At 53.2% G+C, this 23,152-nt stretch overlaps 1 protein-coding gene across 1 annotated transcript; it reads right to left on the bottom strand.

The window, feature by feature from the left end:
• Window positions 1-125: 125 nt before the first annotated feature.
• Gramd1a (GRAM domain containing 1A) lies at window positions 126-21,451 on the bottom strand. Its single transcript, XM_038339652.1, has 19 exons — window positions 21,303-21,451; window positions 14,111-14,327; window positions 13,504-13,524; window positions 12,724-12,808; window positions 12,476-12,579; window positions 12,295-12,390; window positions 11,132-11,212; window positions 9,811-9,923; window positions 9,406-9,556; window positions 8,805-9,003; window positions 8,107-8,250; window positions 6,400-6,518; window positions 6,174-6,316; window positions 4,973-5,076; window positions 4,716-4,889; window positions 4,549-4,636; window positions 3,323-3,430; window positions 3,105-3,225; window positions 126-626 (listed from the first exon to the last, which is right to left on the bottom strand). Exons 1-19 carry the CDS (start codon window positions 21,308-21,310, stop codon window positions 534-536), a joined length of 2,169 nt encoding a protein of 722 aa, XP_038195580.1. The 5' UTR covers window positions 21,311-21,451; the 3' UTR covers window positions 126-533.
• Window positions 21,452-23,152: the final 1,701 nt, after the last annotated feature.

The raw sequence follows: 23,152 nt of genomic DNA on the forward strand, positions 1-23,152 counted from the left end.
AAGTGTCTGCTAATATGTAGGCCACCTGGGGCAGCTGCTTTGCTCTTGAACAAGGCAGATCTGGCATCAGATGACAGGGCCAGGACTCCAGAACCTGTACCATGGACAGCGAATGGGAAGTCTGCTTCATAGCCGTTTCCAACCCTTTATTGAGGTTGCTATCCCCAAATAAATATAATACATTAAACCCAGAGATGAGGGCCTCGTGCACCCCAAAAGGTGCCCCCCCACAACCCCAGCTGGGCAAAATAAGTTAGTTGGGGGAAGAGCCTACCAAAGGCTGGGCCAGCTCCCTGGCCGAGCAGGCAGTGGCAGCTGGACTTGCGCGCGTCTGCGCGCGCGCGCACACACACAGATCTAAAGTGCATCTTGGTTCTATGGTCCCCAGGTCTGTGTGACTCTCAGCGGGGCCACTGGGAGGGGCAGGCGGAAACCTCCCGGCGGTGTTCGCACCGTGCCAGCAGTGGCTGCCAGGGTTCCGTATGTCTTTCTGTCCACTTGGGGGGCGGTAACTGCTTTTTGATCAGGAGTCTTCAGGGGAAGCTGTCATCAGGCTGTGGCTGAGTGTCCAGTGGAGGATCCGGGAGGGTGATTCCTTGGTGTAACTTCTCCAAGGAGAACTTCATCTGCCGAAGAGGTAGAGGAGGTGGGATGAGCGCATGATCTATGCTGTCTTGCACAGCCCTGCCACCCTACTGCCCCACTGCCCGATAATTCCTCAAAGTGAAATTCTGGGACCCAGGTGGCCTGGGTCCAAATCCTGACTCTGCTGTTCCTAACAGTGGGTCAATCTCTTCACTGCTGTAGGACTACCATGTTGCCTGAGGAATGAGTGATTTATGTCCCGGCTTTATAGGACTCTATAAGAGATTTGAGGGTGCTAGAGTCTGACCCACAGGAAGTCCTCCAGGTGACTTTGACCAAGTCCTAATCTTGAATGAAAGGATGCCACACTCCTACATCTTGTCCGTTTACCAAAGGGGAGAAGATCTTCCTAATTACATCTGAACCCCTCCCACAGGCTGGTGTGCTGAAGGGTCTCCACCAGATGGAGCTGTTGCGGAAGGCTGTGGAGCCTTCAGCAGTAGAGCCTAATTAGTTACTTAGGGGAGGTCTTGGACAGGCAAACAGGACCCCTAATTCCACTTCCTGGTCTGTGATTCTCATGCTCCCAGGGCACCCACTATGATTGACAGCACATCTTGAGCCTATTAAACATTTCCTCCTTTTATGGTTTGACTGTGAAATGTCCTCTGCCCTGGGCTCAAGTCCCTGAACACTTAATCCTCAGCGGTCTGGACGCTAGCTGGTGGACCTAGGCCACTAGGGAGTGGCCTTGTGGATTATAGCCTGGCCTTTCTTCCGGTCTCTACCTCTACTTCCTGATCCCAATATAACCTGAGCAAGAACCAAGCCACTAACAACATGGCCCGAGCCTCCCCAGACACCGTGACAGACCACATCTTGAAGCCACGGGACAAAATAAGTCTTCCCTCAGTTGCTAAATGTTGCTACGTTGTGGGGAGAAAATCAGCCGGTTCATCTTGTATCTGCCACATGTATTGGTCACAGAGAGTAACTTCCTGCTGCAAGGCCGGCTGGAGGACGGGTCACTTCAGGTTAGTGGCAGGACAGCCCAGCTATGCTAAGGGCTCTTAATCTCATTAAGGTGTAACAGCGACTTGGTCTCAGTAGCCTTGGGAATTTAGGGAAAGGAAAGTAATCAAGCTTGAACTCAGGACTGGGGAGTCCTGCTGGCTTTCCATGAGTGAGGAGCCCCACTCTCAGTTCCCTCCTTACCCTGTCCTGCATGCCCTTTCCACTAAAGCATCTCTCTGGGAGCTTGGTTTTGGGTGCAACAGTGTCCCTAAAAATTGGGAGTTTTGTTTTTAACGTGTGCTAGGGAATAAAATATTTTTAGTTTTATTTTGGGTTTCTGCTCTACCCCACCCCATACTAAGGATATAACCCATGTGCTGTGCATGCTAGCCAAGTGCCCTAACACTGAGCCTCGACCCCAGCCCCTCACTGGGGGATTCTAGGTAGGGACTCTACCATTGAGCCACGCCCCCAGTCCTTCACTGGGGGATTCTAGGCAGGTGCTCTACCACTGAGTCACGCCCCCAGCTCCTCACTGGGGATTCTAGGCAGAGGCTCTACCACTGAGCCACACCCCAGCCCCTCACTGGGGGATTCTAGGCAGAGGCTCTACCACTGAGTCACATCCCTAGCCCCTCACTGGGAGATTCTACGCTGAGGCTCTACCACTGAGTAGCTATGCCTCCAGCCCCACTAAACAGTATTTCTATTAATCCTTCAGTTCAGCCCTGAAGCCCTCAGTCTTCTCATTTTCTCATCTTCCCCCCATCATGGGTACCCACCTCAGTACCTCACATTTTCCTTAGTCTTCCGCAGCTGCTGGCTGCAGTTTTCTTGGGCCTAAAGGCAGCGCTATATGGTGACAGTATATTCATTGAGCACCTACTGTATGCCTGGGTGAGGCTCACCAATAGCAAGTCCATGAAGCGTTTATAGTATGCTTGGCACTACTCCAAATGCCTGTGCATTCCCAGCTCATCAAGGATGGCCTTACTCTCTGAGGTTCAGAAGACGCAGACAAGGCTCAAATGACAGTCACTTACATAAAGTCACACAATGGAGTCTGACCTTGGCTGTCCCCTGAACTACACAGGGTGGCTTCATCAACCCCATTTTGGAGATAGGACCCAAATGCCCTTGGGAGAGTCACTCCCCTATAAGAAGACCTAAGCCCAAGGCAGGCAGAGGACGAAGCCCAGTCCTACCTGGCTGAGGATGCGCATGTGTCCCCAGCAGCTAATGACAGAGAGTGCTGTCCTCTGCACATCCCCCACACCCAGCCTGCCACCAGCAGAACAGAAAGAAGGGATTCCTACTACAGCCAAGTGGTTGGATCCAGCCAAGCCCGAAGGACATCTTTTCAGGATATGATAGCTTTTTTTTTTCCCCTTCTGCTCCATGGAGCTCCCTAGCAAGCTAAGAGGTCTGTACCAGGACTGGTTTTCCTCCCTTGTTTTATGAGAAGAGAAACAAAGGCCCCACCGCCCCACATGACCGCCTCACACCTCATCCAGGAGCTCCACGGATGCTCTGAGGATCTGCCTCCACTTGTGCACCTCAACACTGTGGAAGTGCTTCTGCAGAGCCAAGACCTCGGCCCACTCCGTGGCGGTCTGGGGGAATTTGCTGCGGAGATGCAGAATCCAAATGAAGGGCCCTGGATGCTCCCGTCGGTGTGAGCTCCGCCCGCCCCCCCCACCTTACCCTCAGGCTCTCCACCTACCCCTTGGCCAGTGCCAGGCTGTGCCAGGACTCAAAGGTGTGGGCCGTTCTCTCCAGAGCCCAGAGACGGTAAAAGAGGAGGGCATTGAGGGCGATGAGGATGATGAGGCTGCAGACGGAGCCAGAGATCAGGGATCCTGGGATTGGGAGGCTCCCTCTAGTCTGGCTTGGAGCTCTGCCCTGCCCCCAACACACCAGCGTAGCCATACCTTAAAGGGTTCCACGATTACCCACCCTTTTCAGAGAAGGAAAGAGGCTCAGAGGGGCGACCGATAGACCTAGGGTCACACAGCCCATAAGCAGAAAAGACAGGGTTGACACCCTGACCTATGTCATGCCTACATGCTTGCTGGCCATCCTCCCTGGAAGAGCCAGGGACACTGAACAGGAAGAGAATGCTGCAGGTGGATGAACTGCCATAGGAGGGTGGGGTGGGTAGCAGGGGCAGAATTCAGGGCCCTACCTCACACAGATCCTGCGGAGGCAGCGAGGGGAAGACAGAGATGTGAGAACTGACCAGGGCATTACTGGTATCTAGCCCTCCTCCACCCAGGGTCGCTACTCTGAGCCCGGCAGCCCACAGGGTTCCTCCAGGGTGACCTGAGGAAACTGGAACCTCCAGAGGCTGAGCATGCGACCTGGGTCAGCTTGAAGCTGGGGGATCTTTCTTGCTTTTCCTCAGTGTCCTGTCCTCCCATACCTGCTGTCCTCCAAACGCCTGGTGTCCCTGCCCAAGCCCCACCGAGTCTCAGCTCAGCCATCCTCAACTACCCTGAATCTGATGTCTTTCCATCTTTTGCTGCCTTGGACCTCCCATATCAGCCCACTTTTTCCTTCTGGTCTGACGACAGCTCTCCAACTTCTCCACCACTCCCATGGGATTCTGGGTCCTCACCCAGCTCGGGACTGGGTACAGGAAAACCAGACAGTGTATTCATGACCTGACTTCTTTTGAGTGGCTAACTCCACATATTTTGCCTCTTTTTCTAAAATTGTCTCCCCTTTCATCTTTCAGGATCCCCAGGGTGGCTATTGTTCCACAAGAAAGACTTCTCTAAGATAAATCAAGCAGCTCATGGGGACCCTGCTGGCCACATCCCAAACACCATCCCATGCAATCCTTCTGAGCTGAGCCCACACCCCAACAAAAGCAGAGGCCAGGAGAGGCCAAGCACTGGGTCCCCATCATACAGCCAGGCTGCAGATCCACATCCGCCCCTTACTCACACAATGCTGATGAGAATCAAGGCGCTGGGGATGCCTGCCCCAGGGCCCTGATCTAGGGGTGGTTCCGAGAAGCGAGAGCTGAGGGAACCTGTGAAACAGCAGCTTGGGGTGAGCCAGGCACACCTCAGGGACCCCCTCCTCCAGCTGCCCGCCTGAAGGCAACGCACCTGAGGTGTGCATGCTGGTCCGGGTGCAGGGGTCTGGGTCTGGGTGCTGAGGCCCATCTCCGTGCCCCCTCCAGCTCAGGGGCCGCTTCCGCCTCCTCAGGCCTGACAGTAGTCCACGAGCATCCTTCCCTCCTTCCTCCAGGGACAGCTTCTCTGCCTTGGTGAGTTCTCGCTCTAAGGGACAGGAAGGAGCCGGCTCAGGACGTCTGCACCCGGCTGAGCCACAGCCCACGCCCCACCAGCCTTCAGTCCCCTACCCAGATGGTGGAAGTAATCTTCAATGCCACTCCACGAGTTCTTCTCAATGAGAGACTTCACTAGGCTCCACGGCTGCTTTCGGTAGCGGATCTCTGAGGACACACTAGGATGGGAACAAGAGGAGAACCTAGGTCAGGTCTTGGGGAGGACAATCTGTGTGCCCCAAACTTCTAATTCAGAGGAAGGGCTTTGTCACTGTCAAACAGCCCCTCCCGTGGCTCAGGCTAAACACCTCAGACCTGGACCTCGGCCTCTTCAGCCTTTTCCATTCACACTTAAACCTAAATCACAGTCTTTAGTTTTGGTTTGTTCTGGGGCCTGAGCCTCCCTACCTGCTAAGCAGGAGCTCAAAGGCTGAGCCACACCCCCAGCCCAGGACAGCCTTGAACTCACTCTGCAGCCTTGATCTTGGCAATCTCTGGTGCCAGCCTTCTCAGTGTTGAGATTACAGGTCCTGCTGTCCACCTACACAACCTATTCAGAATTCCCCTACTGTCCTTCATGCTGCTCCTCCTAACTAGCCCTGGCCCTTACCTCTACAGCTGCACAACAGAGTAGGAGGCCTCTTCCTGGTCTCCCTGCCCCCATCTGGAGCCAGAAGGAGCCTGTGTGTGAACTCAACTCAGGGTCCTCTGTGCTCAGAGCCCTGCTCTGGGTGCATCGGCTGATGGTCAAGCCTACCATGAAACCTTGCAAAGCTTCATGAACTATCATGGACCTTGGCTCTCCCCTCCTACTTCCCTACTCCAGCTACTCCCATGCTCCAGCTACTCCCAAGCTTCTAACTCAGGGCCTTTGTACCGGCCATTCCAAATGAAAAGCCTCCCCTTCACTCCCCGCTCCCCCACCCCCGTCATTGTGAACTACTTTCCCAGAGGCCCTCCCTGATCATCAGAGTCAGGAAACAATCTCCTGCCCCTCACTCCAGCCTGCTGTGAGTAGGTGAACTGAAGATCTTTCTGCAATACTTCATTCACTGGAATTTCTCCAGCAGTCTGGGGTCCCTAACAGGAGGATTTTTGTCCCTCAGGCCTAGAATAGATGTTCAATAAGTGATTGAGCACATCAACTATTCCCTTCACTTATATACACTTCTCAGTGCTCCAATGACCTCTGTGGTCCCTAGGGTTCCCCTCTGACCTCTGCCAGGGTAAGAGGCAGCCCTGAGATGGAACAGGGATAAGGCACACTTGGGCTCACCGAAGCCGGGCCTTGTTCCGGGCCAGACCCAGGATGCAGTAGCGGTGGGCAGTGTAGAAGTAGTCTTGGTAAGGGATGCCCTGGGTGAGCACCTCGGAGTCCACCACACACCCGCCCGCCTGTGGGCCACGCCGGAACAGTGTCTGTGGGGAGCAGGGGCAGGAGGGAGGTCAGGCCTCTCACATCCACATCCACGCCACCCAGCTGGCCACCTCACCCGACCCACCTGTGTCTCCACCACAGAGGCGCTCTTGGGGCCTAGCGGGTTGCTGATGGGGATAGTGTAGGTCAGGACTCGACGCTGGTGGCACTTGCTGTCGCTGCTCCAGGGGCTCAAGGTCACATCTAGGGGAGGGAGGAGGAGAGTAAGGACGGTGTTTTCCCTTCTTGACTACCAGGCAATAGGAGATGCAGACTTGCCAGAGGTTTTCCATTCTCTGGGGGTTTGTCCCCAGCTGCGCCACCAGACCCGTGTCACTTTGAGTTTAGAAACCGAAAAGTTTAAACTACGGTGATAGTGACAGCTGGGGCACTTCCGGCCCAGTGTTCTGACCCTTCTGGAACTGCCTCATGCATTGCTAGACACTCAGTTCCTTTCTGTGCCATGTGTGGTTTCTCCAAAGCACCAAACGAGAAAACCACAACCTCAGGGACACCATGTTCTGGAGGTCTCCTGAACCCTCATGCCTAGCAGGCCCCACACTGAATTTAGTTCCTCTCTAAATCCTTCCAGCTGGGTCCCTGTTCCACCATTCTCCATGCTCCCAGTGGAACTCCAGGCCTTGATTTCCCTAACATGTTACCTCTGTTGTCTGGGAGGAGGGGGAAGGACATGACATGTGTCTGCATGTGTGTCCATGCCTGTGCGTGTGCATAAGTGCAGTTCTAGACATGTGTGGGTGCACAAGGGAACCAGAGCACAACCTTGAGTGTCATTTCTCTCCGGGCACACCCACCTTGTTTTCCCGAGACGGGGTCTGTCAATGGCCTGATGCTCACCAACTGAGATAGGTTAGCCAGCCAGGGATCAAGCCCACTAGTGACGGGGCCAGAAGTGTGTGCCACAGTGCCCGACTTCTAGAGCTAGTTTATTTGTAGTGTTTGCTGCTGTTGTTGCGTGTATGTGTCCCCGTGTCCATGTGAGTGCGGTGCCTAGGTATTGGATCCTACTGGAGCTGGAGTTACAGGCTGTTATGAGCAGACCCGCTACTGAGAACTGAACTTGGGTCCTCTGTAAAGTAGTACACGCTGTAGACCTCTGAGTCATCTCTCTATCCCTTTTAAAACATTTTTTACTACATTTCTTTATTTATGGGGCGAGCATGTGTATCAGGGCACATGTGTGTCCGAGGACAACTTGAGCAGTTGGTTCTCTCCTTCCATCGTGAGAGTTTTGGGCAAGCACTGAGCCATCTTGTTGGCCCAATACCTGGCTTTTTATGTGGGTTCTGGGTATCAAACTTGGGTCCTCATGCTTGCACAGAAAGCACGTTAGGGACTGAGTCATCTCCCCAGCCCAGCTCCACCGTCTTCCAGTCTCCCGAGGATTATGTCTGGTTGTACCTACCTCTGTCTGCTCAGGGTTCTACCCACAAATAAGAGCTGATTAAAACCAAGCCTAAACTTATGCTATCCACCTCAGACGTTCCACGCTCCCCAGTCCTCTAGGAGTCTGAGAGAGCGGACACCACACGCCAGATCACTAACTTGTACTGGGCAGACTTAGGGTGGCTACTGCTGGAGAGCCTTTCATTGCAGCGACTCGTTGACTTCTCACGGTAGCGCAGGTACTACAATTACACCCAGTGTGCGGAAGAAACCGAGGCGTGGAAAGGCGGGAAAGCCTCTCGAAGGCCACTCAACCAATACGAGGCACACGCGGTCTGCTCGTGTAGATACTACCCAAGGGAGCCTCTGTTCCCTCACCCCTGACCTGTGAACTTGCACTGCTGCAGGAAACCCTGGAGGAAGGTTGAGTCGGAGAAGAGCATCTGCTGCAGACGCTCAGCACCCATGTGGAAGACGGAGTTGATGAGGAGGCGGCCAGAGAGGTCGGGAAGCAGGGCGGCCAGGTCACCTGGGAGACAAAAGGTCCTTGTCATGTGAATACACCCTTCCCTTTCCCTGGGTCAACTGTTCCTCCTCACCCCCAGGCCTCCCAGTGTGGAAGGGCAACTCATCTTCTTGAACAAGAGATACTTCAGAACCTGGAAGAGTACTCAACCCTTCCTAACCTCATACAAGTGGTTCAAGGTGGGCACAACAAAAGCCACCACAATGGCACCCATGGACACAGACCCCTACGGTCAATTGGAGTCATCTTTCATGTCAAACCAATTGAAGCCAAGCCTGGGATTTCTGCTATGGCTACTGTGCCACACATTGCCATGTAGCCAGGCCTAGGGCTCTGTCTCTGTGCTCACAAAAGTAAAGTATACCTGAAATTCAGTACAGAGAAAATGAATGTGACCAACTTTATAGCTTATGTTTTCTGGTCACATGACCTTTAATGCAGGGCTCATGGCACATCGTTTGAATGAAATCCCTGGCCACATGCATGGCTTACCCTGTGTACCAATGCCTCCCACTTGGGTATAACCAAAGGGAATGAACTGGGGCCATCGGTCTCACCTTCCTCCCCAGTGGATGAAGATGAGTTACTCGTGTCTGTCAATAGTTCCTCTCTGGACAGCAGATCTAAGGGGCCCAGGGACGTGGATCCATCTGGTGGGGCTGGCTCAGTACTCGGAGGGTCTGTTATTGGGGTCGCTGTCTGGCTGGAGGAGGCATCCAGCTGGCTGGTTGTCGGCTCCTCCTTGTCCTCCTCGGCCTGCAGAGAAGGGCTCCATCCAGCCTTCTCACATCTTGACTCCAGCCCAAGGATTCCCACGGGTCAGTGAGCTAGACAGACTGCTGGAGTTGTAGTGACCAACTCTGGGGACGTGATGCCTGGACCTGGCTAGTTTGACAGAGGCTTCAGGGCCATCCAGTGAAGAGGGCTTATGCCTATGCCTGTCCTACAAGTTTTACCGCCTACCCGTCTGCTGTCCATCTGTCTTGCTCCCGTGTCCTCCCTTTCTTTCTTCTCTGTTGTATTTCCCCCTATTTATATTGTCTATTCCCACCCATCCCCCCATTCCTCTGCCGAATGTCTGCCCCTCTATTGATCTTCCATGCTCCCTTCTCCATTCCCAACCTCTCCATCTCGCTCCATAAGCTCCCACTTGCTCACCCCGTGGTCTGCATCACTGCTGGCTCGAGAGAGGTTCGGGGTAACCCGGCCACGCCTGGAGCCCACAGGGCTTGGCTCCTGGCTGCGGTCAGCCACCCCTGAGGGGGTGATGTCACTGAGGGCAATCACATCTCCTACCTCTTTGGGACTCCTGCAAGGGAAAGGAGGAAGTGGGAGACGGCTGGATCCTCAAGCCTCCACATGCTATGTTCACTGAGTTCTCCTTCCCCAGCCCATCCCTGGCTTTGCACAGTAACCTCTGGCCACCCAGCACTTAGGAGATCTAGAAAAAGGTATGTTACTCATGTCTGTCAACAGCAGATCTGACAGCAGATCTGAGGGACCCAGGAAGGTCCCTCGGAGACTCCCAACATCCCTCGGCTCCACCTTCCACCTCCAACTCACCCAAGACCATTCAGTTGTAAGGGGCAGACATAGTCTTCATCTTCACTGGTAAGGCCCAGTTCCGAGCCATAGCACTGATGGACCAGGTGCCAAAGCTCGCGGGGACTCAGTGTCTAGACACAAGGGATGCAAAGTTGGCATCTTGTTCCCATGGCCGGGTCCCAGTAGTTCCCTTGGCTTCCACTAGGGAGCAGCATGGCTACCCACCCCAGAAACCACTCCATATTGCATCTATCACTAGTCAACCTGTTTCGGCAAAGTCTGGGCCCTGGGCCCTACAAGCCACACCTCAGACCTCCTAAGTCCACAACGCACTGGCCAGGGAAGCTCCCCATTTTTTACTGAGAGGGATCTGGAGGTTCCGGGAGGGGAAGTCACGTGCTCAAGGTCACACAGGTGACCCACGAAGATGGAAACGCAGCCAGATCCCAGAAGAGCCCAAGCTCTCGACCCCTGTGCTGCCCTGTCTCCATTCTCCTCTATACATCCTCAACAGCCATGGCCTTCCCGCTGCCCATGGATCGGCTGGGCCACAGTGACAATGAAATAATAGCAACTAATGATAACAGCCAGGGCCATGGCAGCTGCTGGCATTCTTACAGGCTCTGAGTAAGTGCTAACTCATGTAGATATTAGTACAACACTATCAGGACTTTAGGACGAGTTGTGCCCAGTAGCCCCTTCAAGGTCACCCAGCTGAGACGTAATAGCACAGAGATCAGATTCCCAACAATGCCTAATCCACCCAGCCTGAGCCCAGCTCCCACCCATGGTCCCCCTTGGGTCCAGCCCAGGCCACACACAGCTACTTGGTGATGAGGCTAGAACTGCAGGACTCGAATTTTAGGCTTCCTCTGCCCTTTTCCCTTTGGGGGGCACTGTCCACATCAGACTCCTGAGTGGAGACTTCTGGTAGTCTTGTTTATAAAGACGTTCAGTTTGGAGCTGCCCTGGCGGATGAGTATCCGGGAGAGAGCAAGGCACACAGCCAAGCAGGGATGGGAGACTGAGCGGTGTTGGCAATTTTGGTGGACAGGTGTGATGGCTGCTCACTTTCTATGCCCCTCCCTCTTTGCTAGCAGAACCTCACACGGAGGCTTCTCTGGGCACCGGTATAGACCAGTCTATACCAATTCCTTCCTCCTTCATGAGGGACTTGGCTTCAACACTAGAGGTGGGAACTCTTGGCCTACCCCCGACAAGACCCTTGGAGAAGCCACAGATGCACAAGGCTTGGTATCCACAAAAGAACCAGGAGTTTCCCAAGGTTTTGAGTTCCTCTCTGGTTAACCCCAGTCTCCACCCTGAGCATCATGCCCACCTTTTCAAGCAGCGCGTTCTGCCAGAGGCGGAAGATGAGGAGGAAGCAGCGATCACGGGCCCCAAAGGAGGTGAAGAAATGCTGCAAGGAGAGAGGCCAGAGGGAACAGGGACACCCCATGATCATCACAGTGGGGAGAAGGCTTCCAGGAGGTGTCTCCCGACATCCCATTGAGCCACCTTCCCCCATGCCTGGTGCCGAGAGAGCCAAGCCCAGTGCACTCTCCTAGTCCTCTCGGCTGTCAAGGACATTAACTCCTCGAGTCTTGGGCCAACAAAACACAAAGGGACACCTGCTACAGAGTCTTTCCCTGGTCCTTCCTGTTTCCTGTTAGGACCCCAGAATGACATAGATACATTTCAACCAAATGGACAAATGCCAGGTGTGCTGCTGTCCCAGTACCAGGGAGGCAGAGGCAAAGTTTGGAATTTGAGGTCAGCCTGAGCAACACAACCAGATGCCATCTCCAAAGCAAGCAAACAAACAAGGTCTAGGAGGTGAAGAGATGGCTCTGTGGTTAAGAGTGCTTTCTGTTCTTGCAAAGCTCTGGTCTGGGTTCCCAGCACCCACTTCAGGGAGCTCACAGCCATCTCTGACTCTAGTCCCAGGAGATTTGATGCCCTCTTTTGGCTTCCATGGGCACTGCAGGCATGCGGTACACACATATGCACAACCAACACCCATATGCACAAAATAAAAATAAATATTTTTAAACAAACTTGGGAGGCAGAGGCAGGTGGATCACTGTGAGTTCAAGGCCAGCCTGACTACTGAGCAGGTTCCAGGACGGCCAGGTCTATGTAGAGAGACCCTGTCCCCCAAAAAGAAAAAGCCAACAAAGAAGATCAAGAGAGATGGCTCAGTGGTGGAATGTTGGTCTGGCAGGCATAAAGGACTGGGTTCCAATCCCAGCTTTGGCTGGGTGGGGGCATCTGAATTGCAGGATTCATGGGAAATTGCAGGATCACTGTGTTGCAGGACATCTATGTGAGGGGACATCACATAGGAAGAAGAAACCCCGGTCAAAATCAGGGGTGCAAGGGATGGAAATAAACAGGCCAGGAGCAATACGAATGGGGCTCTGCTCTGAGAGGCATCTCAGGGTGAGCTGGGGGAATCCCTGCGGTGATCCTAGTGCTCCCCATATCAGGTCCACCACTCACCTTCTCACTCTCCGTACAGATCTGAATGGCATTGGGGATGAGCTTAGCGGTCTTTTCCTTCTTCAGACAGGTCACTTCCTTCAACTGGATGGAAATCTAAAGATAGCACGGGACCGTGAGAACGAGCCGGAAGCCCCGCCCATCTGGACTCCCCTCTGTATCCACCTGCGGCTCAACTCACTGTGGTCTCCCAGCGGAAGATGTTGCTGTAGAAACATATCCAGTTCTCGGAGAGGTAGAGGCGGCCCTGGAGGAGGATCTCCCGCTGCAGGGCGCAGGAGTAATCTGAGAGTAGCCAAGCGAGAGACAGGCAGACATCTGAGTCACACATGCTGTGGCTGGACAGCCCACAGGCCAGCAGGGAGGCCCGAAGGAGGACAGAGGAAGAGATCCAGGTCAGAGACTGGGGCTGGGGGCATGGAGACTCACCCACGATGAGGCGCTCTGCTTCAGGGAGCTTGCTGAACAGTTTTCGGAAGTCCTCATTGCGTTGTTTATATGTCGGACTCAGCATCTGCCGAGAGGTTTGGGACATGGGAACCTGAGTGCAGATTCCAAGCCCCTATTTGGGACCCAAAAGCTTTCAATCCCTTTCCATTTTCTCAGCTCTTGGGGCCTCTTTGTTCCTAATACACGTTACCATAAGGTCACGTGCCATTTACTGACTTAAAAAATTGTTTATTTATGTGTATGAGTGTTTTTCCTACATGTATGTGTGCACAGTGCAGGTGGAGGTCAGAAAAGGGTATCTAATTCCCTCGAACTGGAGTTACAGACAGTTGTGAGCTGCCAAACACAGGTGCTGGGAATCAAACCCGGGTCCTCTGCAAGAGCAGCCAGTGCTCTAAACCGCCGAGCCATCTCTCCAGCCCTTCCTGACATATATGAGCCAGGTTCTGTGCAAGGTACCACCACCGGCATCAGTGAATCCTACTCAGTTCCCCAAATCCCTCTGGCCTTGCAAGATTGGGCTGCTGTTTCTTAGGGAAGGGAAAGGTAGGCTCAGCTAGGTTAAGTGACTCGCCCAAGGCCACTTAGAGAGCGTAATAGCAGCATGCGACCCAGTGTGTTAAACAGAAGCATCTCATGTGTGGGTCTGTAAGTATCATCTGCTCCCTGACGGCTCCGGGCTGGGGTTCCCGGCTGGGGCTCCTAGCAGGCAGACCATCCCTCCAAGACCTTTATCAAGCCCCATGTGCAGATACTCACGCTGTACCAGCTCTGCATCTTCTGCAAGAGAAAGAGATGAGTCAGGAGGAGCCTGGAGTTGGGTTTTTAAAAAATCTTTTATTCTTTGGGGGGCCACCACCCAGCTCCCAAATAAATACATGGAGTCTTATTCTTTCTTATGAATACTCAGCCTTAGCTTGGCTTGTTTCTAGCCAGCTTTTCTTAACTTAAATTATCCCATCAACCTTTTGCCTCTGGACTTTACCTTTTTCTATTCTATATGTCTTTCTTTTCTTCTTACTTAGTGTCTGTCTGACTCCGGGCTTCCTCCTCTCCTCCTTTTCTCACTCCTTCCCTCTTCTCTGTTTCTCCTACTATTTATTCTCTCTGCCTGGCAGCCCCGCTTACCCCTCTATTGGCCATTCAGCTCTTTATTAGACCAATTGAGAGTTTTAGGCAGGCAGAGTAACATAACTTCACAGAGTTAAACAAATAAACACAAAAGAATGCAGCACATCCTTGCATCACTAAAGCCATTCCACAGCATAAACGAATGCAACCCATCTTCAACTAATGTTCTACAACAGAACCCTGGTGTTCTCTGCCCTGGCCGCCCTCTACCAAACCCACCTGAGCTCACACCCACCTTACTGTTACGGATGAAGTTCCGGCTGCCCAGGCTCTGGGTGCTGGGGGTCCCAGGCACAGCACTCTTCTCTGAAGAGCTATCAGACCCCTTCTCCACCATGGTGCCTGGCTCTGGCTCAGGAGCAGGAGGAGGTCGGCTTGGGGGCAAGAGTTGCAGCCGTTTCCGAAGAGACGGGGAGCTGCTTGGTGAGCTCCGGCCAGAATGGGGTGTGGTGCTAGGAAGAGAGAGGAAGAGGAGTGGGTGGGTGGAAACAGGCCAGGGGCACAGATGAACCTGATTTTGAACGTATGTCCATTATCTAGTGGCTCTTCCTTCCCATCCACCCATCCACCCATCCACCCATCCATCCATCCATCCATCCATCCAACTATATTTATCCATCCATTCATTCGCCAATCTAGCCATCTACCTATCAGTCCTTCCATCCACTCACCCATTTGCCAGACCAGCCATCCACTAATTTATGCATCCTCTATCCACCTTTACCCCATCCAGCCACTCATCCATCTGCCACCCCTACACTTACTCATCTACCAGCCTATCTGTCCGTCAATCCATCCATCCTTCTTCCCTCCTCTTCACTCACCCATTCACCTACTTCCTGTCTCTCTGACCCTAGAGCCTTTACCTGAACATTCCTGTCTCTATTGCTTCATTGTAACCCAGGGAATGATGATGTCACACTAGTTGTTTTGGGGTGTAAAGGAATCAAACTGTGAAGTCTCTTTAATGCAGCCAGGCACAGTGAGCTCTCAATGACACCTGCTATTTTGTGACCACAAGTGGAGGTCAGAGGACAGCTTCTGGGTTGAACCCAGGTCATCTGGCTTGCATGGTAAATGTGTTTACCTGATGAAGCCATTTCACTGGCCCAACACCTGATAATTTTGAACATTATCTTACTAATTCATTCATAAAGCAAACCTTTATAAACAGTGACACTCGAAATGCAAACCTAAGAACCTTTTTAAAAAATGTATTATTTATTTTTATGTATTTGTATTTATGCGTGTTTATGTGCACCACAGGTGTGCAGTGCCCATGGAGACCAGAAGAGGGCGTCAGATCTCCTGGAACTGGAGTTACAGGAAGTGGTGAGTCACCATATGGGTGCAGAGACCTGAACCCAGGTTCTCTGAAAGAGCGATAGAGGCTCTTAGCCACTCTCCAGCCCCTGTAGCATCTCTCTTAATGTCTTCCCTTGCCTTACCCTCATCTTTAATTTGTTCCCAGTCTCACCACCTCCAACACCTGCTTCCCTTTTTCCTTTCATGGCCACTTCTCTTCATTCCAGCCTCCATTCCTTTCCACACATCTGCAACGGAAGTTTTCTTTTTCGTTTCTGCTCCTATCCACGCCCCACAGTCTCTTCTCACCCCCAGCCTAGAAAGCTGGTTACCAGCTGAGTCATCTCAGGTTCTCTAAGGCCCGACTTTGACATGACCAGGTCCTGTCACTTCCCTGGCCCCATGCCCCCCCCCCCTTGTCCCAGTCATTCCTCTTGTTCTTTAAGCTCCCAGGGTCATTCCCGCATCCGGGTTCCCTGTGGTTCATCTGTGGTTCCCTGCGTTGGAAAAGCCTCCCCCCGACCACAGCTTTAGTATAATCGACTCCATCTCATTCATTCTGAGCGCTCCTCTTCTGAGGTCCCTTGGCTTCAAGGAGGCTCCGCTCTCCCTCTTCGCTCACCCACTATCTGCGCTCACCCTGCTCAATTGTTTATTCAGTGTGTTTATTGCCTGCCCTACACTGTGAACTGGAGGAAGTCTTGGTTGTTATCTCTACCCCTGGCACCTGAACTAGAGACAAGGAACATAATTAATGCTTAATAAACACCGTGGGACTGAATGAACTGCCCCGCGCTGGCTGGAACCAGCACTGACAAGGGACCTGAAATATGGCTTGGTTCTGGTGAGTTTACCTCCCGCCGGAGGCGGACGTTAAGCAAACAGAACATTCTGGTAACTGTGCAAACACTAACTGCAATACAGGCAGTGGGGGTGAGTGGCAGGGACTTTAAAAGGACACCATTGTTGATTTCTTATCGGGATTATGTCAAGTGAGTGATTGACTTTTTTTTTTTTTTTTTTCCCGAGACAGGGTTTCTCTGTGTAGCTTTGGAGCTAGTCCTAGAACTCACTCTGTAGACTAGGCTAGCCTCGAACTCACAGATATCCATCTGTCTCAGCCTCCTGAATGCTGGGCTTAAAGGCGTGTGCTGCCACCATTGCTCAAAAACACTGTGCTTGGCCCCATGACCGTCCAGCTTTCCAGTGGAAACTGAGGCTACAAGCATAAGGTGCCGGCAGAGGGAGGCACAGCTGGCTTCTGGGAAGGATTCTAACTCTAGTGACACAGATCTATTTTGGAGTATAAGAGAAGTTTTTCAGAATTTGGTTCTCTCCTTCTACCATGTCGATCCCAGGAATCAAACCTGGCTAGTTGGGTTTAGCAGCAAGCGCCTTTGCCCACCAAACCATCTCGCCACCTCCCAGGATGTTTCTTCAAATGTCTCTCCCGTCTATAATCTTTAGTACATGCCACTTCCTCTGTCTACACTGCCCTTGCTCTTCTTCGCCCTGTAATTGTTTGGTGTGTGTGTGCGTGTGTGTGTTTGTGTATGTATTTTTTTTTTCTGAGTTGAGATTTGAACATAGACCCTTGTATGCTTAGTGGACATTTTACCACTAAGTCAAGCCCCCTACTCCCGGCTTCTCATTGGGGGATTCTAAGTAGGGGCTCTACCATTGAGCTACACTCCCAACCCCTCATTAGGAAATTCTAGGCAGGGGCTCTACCATTGAGCCACACCCCCAACCTTTCACTGGGGGATTCTAGGCAGATGCTCTACCACTGAGCCATACCCTCAGACCTCCTTTCCTTTTCATTTTGAGGCAATGTCTCTCACTAAGTTGTATTGGTTGGTTTTGAACTCACTCAATAATCTAGGCTGGGATTGAACTTTTGATTGTCCTGTGTCCGCCTCCTGAATAGCAGCAGGGATAACAGGCCTGTGCCACCATACCTGGCTGATTTTTTTAAGCTAAGGTCTGGCTGGCATTGCTTTGTAGTTATATCAAGAAATCAGTGAAAAGTTGGTGCTCAGTCGGCTTACTGGCTACATGCCTGGAGAATTTTTATGCATATTTGAAGACTTTGGTGCGCCCCCTCCCTACCGCAGGTTCCCATACCCTGCTGGGGCAGCAGTCACCCAGCTGTGACTTTTCTGTGATGACAGGTTCCATGGGCTTCCAGGGACAAGCCTGGGAGCTGTCTTAGTTCCCACTCTGCCCTAGCCCTGCTCGGATAGGCTGCAAAAGAAGTCACAGGACTCTTATAAACTAAATTCATTTAATAAATTCCGTGACTAAATAAAAAGACATGAACATTGGCCTGGACCATTACCTGTCCTCCTGGGCCAGCCCAGTGCCTGTGGTCACCATGCTCTGGTGTCTGAACTCAGTCTGCCCCAACGTACAGGTCAAGAAAGCTTATGCCCACCCACATCAGGTGCTCCCACCCCGCTTACCCCAGGAAAGCCTACAACTCTTCCCTGGCCCTCATCATCTGAACTACCGCTCCTCTGGCTTCTGTCTCCTTTCTTCCCTCTGCTCTTCCCCCACTGGATGTGAGGCAGCCCCGGGATCGACAGATATACCTCCAAGCTCTATGCTGACCCCCTCAGCTGCTCTGTTCGCAGAGCATCTGCCAGCGACATGCTGCCCCCCCCCCGGGTCCCCATCCTTCTCCACACTGCCTAGCAGGTGCCCATGAGTAGGCACCACCATGACAAGAGCGAAGAGATGACACTTGCTTGTTCCCTTCCAGAGTTGGGTCCCACCACACTTGAATTCAAAGGCTTCCTTCCAGTCTCAGAGCCATCAGCCAGCGCCTCCGTGTAGAGCATTGGGCCAGCATCTGCACCTCCCCTAGCCTTGCTTTCACCTGGTGTTCTGACCGCTTAGGGCTACTTGGAGGCGACATGCCATGTCAGACAAGGGGACAAAGAAGCCATGTGTGACAGCTTCCCCTTCGCATGGCTGCAGAAATGGGGTGACAGCTCTGCCACCAACCTTCCTGGAACTATCCAAGAAGCCATGCTGACCCTGGAGGGACCTCAGCTGGTGTCATAGGCCTTCCTATTGCTGTCTAAACACACATATGTGGAGACACAGTGCAAGCAATAGATTCGAACTCTCTGCTGCTGGGACTGGCTGAACTAACCAGGGGGCCAGAACATCAGGAAAAAAAGCCACAGAAATCTGGGCAATCTCCTGCCATTGCTATAAAGCTCAGCAAAGCCCACTGGACACTACCGCCAACAGTACCAGGGAGTACAGAGTCTAGCCGGAGGAGGTAGGAATGTACTCCTGCTAATGCAGTACTCCAGGGCTGAGGCAAGAGGATCACACACACGTTTGAGACCAGCTTAGACTGAATACCAAGATCCAGTTTTAAGAACCCCAGAGTTGGGGGTGTGTAGCTCAAAGGCCTTGAACCTACTGGTGAGGGACCAAGGGGCATGGCTCAGCAGTAAACTGTCTAGAAGTCACCAGTGAGAGGCTGGGGGTGTGAACAGTCTATTTACCCAGCAGGAGCTGCGGGGTACAGCTCAGGGTTAAGGGTGTTCGCCTAGCATGTACAAAGCCCTGAACTCCATCACCAGGACTACCACAAAACAAAAAAAGAAACTTCTAAATCTCTCTTCTGCCCTGCCCCACCGGAAACCTCAACTTACAATTTGAAACGCATTGAATTTTGACCGAATCATTAGGAGCAGCCAGGGTTACTTAAGTGAGCCAGACTGCAAAGGCTTAGCTGGGCAAGGCTCCCTGAGGCCAAGGGCTGAGGACAAAGAACAGAGCTGGCAAAGGGTGGGTGGGAGAAGACAGTGCTAGATTCACTCGGGACAACAGGTTCAGAGCCAGGACTGAGGCCGGCAGGTCTGAGGATAGCAGCAGAGCTGAGGATGACAAACGGGCTCACAACACACGCCTGAAGACCCTGGGCCACCGTCCTGATTCTAGGGAGAAAGTGACCACCACTCCCTGTGGCCCCTTCTCACCTCTGGCCTTTAACTCAGGCCTGGCCTATTCTGAAGCCCCAGGTCAACTGGGCAGGCTGGAGGCCCAGACAAGTCAAGCTCATCCCCCAGTTTCTGCTCCTGGATGGGACCAAGAGGAAGTTCTCAAGGGCCAGCAGAAGAGCCCCAGGGCGGCCCACGCCAGTCCAGCCAGTCCTGGCAGAGTGAAGGGAGGGGTCAGAAGTGGCGAGAGGAGGACCGTTATGGGGCGGGGACTCAGAAGAGAATGGGTTTCCCTTGTGCAAGATGCTTAGGCTTCCTAGGCCTCAGAAACTGCCTCTGGGCAGAGAGGGAAAGAACACGCAGGTGCGCAGGAAATGGAAAACCGAGTCATTGGCAAACTTGCCTGCAGGTATGATAAGCTTATCTCTCCTGTATGTCTGTCTGTCAAAAGCACAGTAGTGTCACAAACATAAACAACTACAGCACAGTACGTCATAGTCGTACACAAGTGCCAGGAAATTCCTACATTACACACACATACACACCCCCACACACCACAAATATGCTATGGTCACACAGAGCCCTGGAATTAGTTCCAAATTCAGAGAAACACAGTAAGTTCAAGATAAATTAGCTTCACATATAAAGCCGCAGGAAAGTTTTAGAGAAACACTGAAGACAAGAACAGCAGCAAAAGCCACAAACCTACTGACAGGTCACCTAGTCATGGCACCCAGTGACCCAGACATACATCCCGAAGGTCAGTTATTAGGTCAACCTACTCATCCTGACTCTCCTTCTGACTTCAGGGTGTTCCTCAGGCAGAGAAAACAAGGCAAAGGCCGGTTCTCAAGGAATGTAATTATCAGCTGTTGCAGTGACAGCAACCCTGACATGCCGTAGCCTCGGGCGACTCAGGAATAACACACACACTCGCACACTTGCACACTCGGTGAGGTGAGGCCTGGGGCTGGCTTTACAGAGCAGTCAAGGTTCCACCCAAGGTCCCAGGAGGAGGGTCCTCAAGAAAGCCACAAGGGGTCTCTCTGTCTCTCTTCACAGACAAAGCCACAAAGGGTCTGAGAGGCTCACAGAATCTCCCCCACACCCAGGGGGATGCAACAACAGTGTCACAGATGGATACACAGGAACCTTTTTGTGGATGGAACCAGAGGTAAGTTACAGCCACCCACAGACACACAACATCACAGGTGGACACTTACAGTCTCCTCTTGTCCACTGAGTCAAAAGACTTTCAAAGGTGGATGTCAGACACACAGTAGCAGAGCCCCAGCCTTCCATGTACACATACTAAAATCAGAATGGGGGCTCACACAGTGGCAACTCACAGGGACCCTTCAAAACGCAGGTGTCATTCACGGTAAATTACAGGCACCTGGAACCCCAAAACCGCCTCAAGAGACTCCAAAGTCACAATGAGGCACAAGCTCTGAATGTCTAATTTGCACATGGCGCCACAAAGAAAATGAGTCCGTCCACGGTGGGTCCAGGAGCCCCAGATGCACTCAAACCAGTAGCCACCACGTCACACACAAGATGATAGGTAACACGCAGAGAGCCACACAAACACTGCCCCAAAGGATCCCAGCTGTCCCAGCTGTTTTACACACACACACACACACACACACACTCACACACTCAGAGCTCAGGCATTTCCAAGACAATCACAAACGGAAACCCGCCTGTACAGGGAATCAGACAGGAATGGGGGTTCAGGTAGGAACACACACGACCCCCATCCCGCCAAGATCTCAGTCTCAAAGAAGCTCCTTCTCCCAGCCGCCACGACAAACGGGGACCACCAACCCGAGGGGCTGCGGGGCCTGCCTAGAACTGAAGGGCGTGGGGCGGATCGAGGTGGTCCCTTCATCTGGGAGCCGGGTTAGGGCTCATCAAGAGGCACGATCCAGGCCTGGGGGAGCGCCCCGCTGCCCGTGCGCGTCCCAGGCCGGCAGTGACGCCCCAAGCTCGGGCCTTGCCGCAGGGCTGCAAGCCCCCACGTACCCCGAGACACGTGTCCCCGCTCCAGTTCCCCATCGGGGTCGCTCCAACATGCACAAGCTCTGGAAATCCGCTCCGGCCCCCTGCCCCGGCCCGATCCCTCCGCCGTGCCCGCTCCCCACCCCGAGATCCGCCTCTTACTCGAACATGGATGCGGCGCCCCGACTGCAGGGCACGACCCGGCCGGCTGCGCTGAGCTGGGCCTCCGGGGCCTCGCCTGCCTCGGCCGCCGCCCCCAACGGACCCCGCGGTCCGCACAAAAGGCCGGAGCCGCCGGAGGCCGCCGCGGCGTCAGCGACACCCCCTTCCTGCTCCCGCCCCGCGCGTCACGGCGCCGCCCCCACCGGGAGGGGGACCGAGACACAGAGCGCGGGCCTCGGCCTAGATGGCTGGGGAAAGAGTCCGGCTAGGAGACTTGCACCGACCGATGGATAGAAGAAATTTTTATTAAAACTAAGCAGCCTGGGCGGGGCGTGAGAGCGCACTCCTGACATCCCAGCACCCGAGAGGCTGAGGCCGGAGGATCGTCGTGAGTTCGAGGCCAGTTTGGGCCGCATAATGAAGTGCAGGCCAGACTGGATTACAGAATGAGAACTTGTCTTCGAAACAAACAAGCAAACGAACAAAACGAGTCTCAACACCCTGGCTTCTCCCTAAGACTTAGAAGAGGACCAGGGAGGAACCGGAGAGGTGGGGTGGAGATAGTGTCAGTTTGATGCCGGGAGGAACAGGTCTGGGGCGGAAGTTTGGGGGGGGGGGGAACCGCAGCTGGGGGCGGAAGACCTCTTCCTCCTCTCCCCACCCAGTCCCTGAGCCTCTTAGTTCCTGTCTTAGAAGCTCCCACGTTTGTGGGACTTCCCCAGTCTAGTCCTGCACTCCAGATCAGACTCCAGCCCACCGGGCTCTCAGCAGTGCTGTGTGAGCCTGTGCAAGTCCGGCAGGCCTGAGGAGCACAGTGCTCGGAAACCAGGGGTTTCCCCAAGAACAGTGCAGGGGCAGGGCTCATCAGCGCTTTCGAGACTGGGAAGCCTGCCTAGCCTCAAGACGGGAAATGACCATACATTGCAGTGTAGGACGAGTACTGGTGCCAAGCCAACCCTGCACCCACTCTGCAAGCAAGGATGATTGTCGTCCTTGCTGGAGAACACAGTGTGAAGCCTAGCTTGCTTGGGGACCCAGACGGCCAGCCCAAGGATTTCTCCTTATCCACCCCCAGCCACTTGTCCAGCTTCAGCAGACCCGGTCCTACCTTGGTCTGCTTTCATTCCTGCCTCATTCTGTTGCCGCTTGCAGCCAGAGAGCCTGTGAACAGCCAAGTCTGTCTCTTGGCTTCAAGCCATACTTGGCTCTACCTTGTTCCTTGTAATGACAAAGTACTCTCCTTGGTGACCAGAGCCCTCCTGATTTCACCTGCCTGACTCCTTGGCCTCCCGGTACTCATTCCAGGAGCGTCTGCCTCCTGCTCCTCCCATTTGCCTTAGGCAGCAGGACCTTTGCGCAGCTGTCCCTTCTGCACTTGGACACTCTTGCTTCCTTGCATGGCTGCCTTCCATCTCTCTGTGACTGTTGCGCTTTTTATACTTCCGTCGCTTGTTTCCTCTTAACAGACATTTACTTTGGTGGTGAGAATGTAGGGGTAGGGTGGAGGGAGGGTCAAGATTTCATTATGTATCCCAGGCTGGCCTCAAACTCACTACGTAGTTGAGGCTGACCTAGAACTTATTTTGGTTTGTTTTCTTGAGACAAGGTTTCTCTGTGTAGCCCTGGCTGTCCTGGAACTCTAGACCAGACTGGTCTCAGCCCACAGAGATCTGCCTGGCTCTGCCTCCCTCCCGCATGCTGGGATTAAAGGCATGCGCCACCAAAACCCAGAAACTTTTGTATTTTTAAGTAGAGAATATTTTATTACTTCAAATAGAAAATGTTTAATGGCCATCTGTGTCCCTACTACCATATGCATTAAGTATGCATTAAAAGTTCCATTAATTTGT

Source organism: Arvicola amphibius, chromosome 8 (genome assembly GCF_903992535.2).
Source record: "Arvicola amphibius chromosome 8, mArvAmp1.2, whole genome shotgun sequence".
NCBI lineage: Eukaryota > Metazoa > Chordata > Mammalia > Rodentia > Cricetidae > Arvicola > Arvicola amphibius.